The sequence below is a fragment of the Apteryx rowi genome, unplaced genomic scaffold (assembly GCF_003343035.1).
Source record: "Apteryx rowi isolate R43461 unplaced genomic scaffold, aptRow1 scaffold_65, whole genome shotgun sequence".
Taxonomy (NCBI): Eukaryota; Metazoa; Chordata; class Aves; order Apterygiformes; family Apterygidae; genus Apteryx; species Apteryx rowi.
Genome location: NW_020450927.1, coordinates 2,615,750 through 2,619,432, shown reverse-complemented (window position 1 = coordinate 2,619,432; position 3,683 = coordinate 2,615,750). Strand labels below are relative to the sequence as shown.

Here is a 3,683-nt window from a genome sequence, read left to right as displayed (position 1 = left end):
TGCCGCGGCCTTGCGTTCGCCTCGCGGGTGCTGGCAGAGCAGAAAGGTGGGGGTGTCGGGGCTGGCCGGCGCAGGGCGAGATGGGGACTGTTTATATGGCCGCTGCCTTCCCGGTGAGATCACCGTTCCCCGTGGGGAGGCAGCCACGGCGAGAGAGACCCCTCCCTGCACGGGCTCTGCCAAACCAGCACCAGGCAGCTCTGCGGATGCCGGACCGGCAGGGACGATCTTTGGCTGCTTCTAGCCGGGGAGGGGAGATCCCTGCCCAGCGGCAGTGACCGCCGTGCCTGCCTCGTGTCTCGGACTGTGCTGCCTGCCCTTTTCGCCCTGTGGTGCTGCTGGCTGCATGCTTGGAAGAGCAGGGGAGCTTTTTCCGTTGCTCTGTGCTGCAGGATATGGCCTTGCAGGTCCCATTTCCCAGCTGGCGGGAGGCCGAGGTGAAGAGCAGGCAGAGCCCTTGCTAGGGGCCAGGGTCGCGAGGTCTGCCTGGAGAAAGGAAGCGGCTTTGGGAGCTGCTAGCTGAAGCGAGGGTGGGAGGCAGGGACCCCTAGCAGGCAGGGGCTTTGCACGTAGATCGCTGCAGCCCCGGGGAACTCGCAGGTGCAATGGCAAGTTTGCACGACTGGCTGTTGCACACCTCTCCTGGCTGCTGCTCTCATGGACTGGAGGCTTCCCCTTTGGCTTTTGAGGCTTTTCAAGCAGGTGTGGTAGTTACCCGGGGAATTTCTTCTTATCCTGAAGAGGCTGAGCCAGCAAAGTACTGCAGCCAGGGGAGTGCTAGCCAGCAGCACAGGCAGGAATTGAACTTGCACCTCCAGCCTCAGGCCTTGCCCATGGAGGCATCACTGTGGCTGGCTCTGTCCTTTCCCAAAAGAGGAGTTGATCCTTTCTGTGCTAAGAGATCTGTTTCTGGTGGACCCCAGAAGGGGCCCAGACTCCTGGGCAGCACCATCTTCCCTGTCTCATGCAGATCTAGCGCTGGGAACTGAGGTCCAACTTTGGTGTCAGGCCTAGTAAGCCTCCTTCTTGAGTCCCCAGCAAGGTAAATCTGCAGCTTTGCAAAGCAGTGGATGCGGTGTCAGTCTCTCCTGCTGAAGCGTCTGTAGGAGGATGAAACATGAAACAAGGAGGGTAGAAAACAACTGCTTCATCTCCATCCACTAGCTCTGCAGTGGTCTGCTCCCACCTCCAAGCTGATGGTGGGCCAGGCCACGCGGCAATTGCACGTGGGTGCAGAGCAGGCTCGGCCTCCACTGTTCCTGTTACCCTGCTCCTAACCAGCTCTGGACCAGGCGGCTCAGCGCTGAAATGGTCCACAATGTCCTGGGGATTTTTGACGTGGTTGGAAGCGCCTGGAGGTGTCAGATGACAGCCCTGGCCCAGCACGCTGGCTCTCTCGCTCATGCTGCAGCGCGGCTGTCAGGAAGCTGATCAGCTGTAAAAGCAAGCGTGAATAGGGGAGGAAACTGTGACTAGCATCTTCAGGCAAAAATAGGCCAGGACTGGCATCCTGAAGTGGATCTTTTTTGCCGRTGTTGCTGGCGGAAAATCCCCCCATCCCATGCAGATTGCATGTCCACCCAGCCTAGGCATGCCAGGTCTTGTTTGTGTACCAAGTCATGCTGGATTCAGAGAGGAGGTTGTTCCTGAAAGCATCTACTCCTGGAGTCTTGTGATCATGAGGCTTTTTAATTTCAGGTTATATTATGGTGATCTGTCCCTTACTGGAATTTGTTTGAGCTCATGGAAATAGAGTCAAGACGCAAAGCACAGCCCTCCAAACACAGAGCAGAAGGCAAATAAGAGCATCCAAAATGTAGCCTTTGCAATAACATACATCCCGGTGGGTTTGGGCTTGACAAGGGGAGGAGAAGGACTGCCCCATGAAGCAGGGATGATGCCCTAGCGTGGCAGCTCTCCGCTTTCCCTGTAACGCAGTGCTCTCTTTCTTCCCAGACCAAGAAGTATGCTGACGTGATCATTCCCAGAGGAGCGGATAATGAAGGTGAGCAGACCCAGACCCTGGCGTTGCATCCTGGCAGCCAGCTGAAGGCTGATGCCACTGTGACGGGGTTGGGCAGGAGGTAGCGGGGCCTGCCACGGAGGTGACTCAGCCCGCTGCCACCCAAGAGAGCACCACGTGTGCTGAGATAACACCGATACCACACAAGCTCCCGACTGAGATCTTGTGCTCCTCCGAGCAAGCCTGGGAGCCTGTCTGTGTGCAGCGCCTTAAGGCAAATTCCTCCCAGCTCATTCCACGTGGAGGGAAGGGTGCTTCCCAGGGTCAGACATGCATCTGGGATGGTCACATCTCCACCTGGCTGGAATCGGCCTGACCCCACTGCCTCAAGCGCTTGGCTAGGCCAGGGCAGAGGGATCGCGGTCCCCTGGAGGGGGGTGTTTCTCCCCACGGAGTTGCACCTCCCCGGCATGTGATAGGAGGGGATAGGCGCCCTGCGAGGAGGGGAGAGGGGTCACAGCAGGCTTGTTTTCTCTGACTTGGCTCTGATTTATTCCAGACGATCCTAATGCAATCCCTCCCCTGTATCTTTCCCTCCGCTTTGCTCGCAGTGGCCATAAACCTGATAGTGCAGCACATCCAGGACATTCTTAACGGAGGACTCAGCAAACGCCAGAGCAACGGCTACCTGAACGGCTACACTCCTCCCCGCCAGCGGCAGCCCTCAGAGTCCAGCAGCCGGCCTCACTGACCCCGGGCGGCCGGCGTGAGGCTGGGGGCGGAGGGCGCTCGGGCCCTGCCGCTGCYCCTCTGTACATACTGTCTGTTCATTCCCCCCTTATCTATTTAAGAAACCAGACGGAGACGAATGCCTTTAATTTTGTATGTTGGAAATGCCGAATGAGAAGCAGCTGGCCGCTCGGGAGCCCGGACCGCCCACAGCTCCTGGCCTTGCTCAGTAACTCCTCCAGCACGGAACCGGCTATAAATCTCTATAAATATAGAATTGCTCTATTTTTGTGTAAACGCAGAATAACGTAAAATTACTTGCCATAAGGTATTTGCCAGGCTCGGTGTTGCCRGGAGGGGGCTGGAAGAGGGTCCTGGGAGATTTTGGGCTCAGGATCCTCACCTCGTAGGCGAGGGGAAGAACATCTGACAGCCGCTTTAGTAGCACAGTGGTCTCCATCCCGGGGAGGGATGGGCAGTGGTGGAGGTGACAGGTTAAGTGTGGCAGGGACTTTGGGACTGGGCTGGGGTTGCCCCCTCCCGCTGTTGCTGTTCAGGTCCGAGTAATCTGGCTTTGCCTGGCAGGCACTGATGCCACTGGGATTTTGGAAAATGATGTGCAACGCGTCCCCTGACCGTCTCTGCATCCCARGTCTCAGTCCCTCAGCAGTGCCCCTGTGCCATGGTTGACACCCCTTCCCACCCCGCGGAGGGGGGTGTCTGGTGTGGCACCCTCCAGCAAGGACCTGGTGGGTCATGCTGGGGCTGTGGTCCTCTAAGCACGGTAACTCGCATCCGTAGCAATCTTAATGCCTGGCTTGAGTAAGGATGGTGCCCGGGGTCCCTTCARCCCCTCTGGAGCTCTGTGGCCATGTGTGTGGTGGGACTCCTGGCCGAGCCCCAGGCTCAATCCCAAGCCCGGAGGTTGGGCTGCAGGAGGCCGGTGGTAGTTCTGCCATTCCCCATCTGAAATGATTTTGCTCTCAGATAG

The 3,683-nt window shown here is 58.0% G+C and overlaps 1 protein-coding gene across 1 annotated transcript in view; it reads left to right on the top strand.

The window, feature by feature from the left end:
* Window positions 1-2,999, top strand: part of UCK2 (uridine-cytidine kinase 2) — a 10,646-nt gene extending 7,647 nt beyond the window's left edge. Inside the window, exons 6-7 of the mRNA XM_026084660.1 lie at window positions 1,957-2,005; window positions 2,575-2,999. Coding sequence (XP_025940445.1) covers window positions 1,957-2,005; window positions 2,575-2,714 — 189 coding nt within the window. The 3' untranslated portion in view covers window positions 2,715-2,999. The remainder of the gene's footprint in view (window positions 1-1,956; window positions 2,006-2,574) is intronic.
* Window positions 3,000-3,683: the final 684 nt, after the last annotated feature.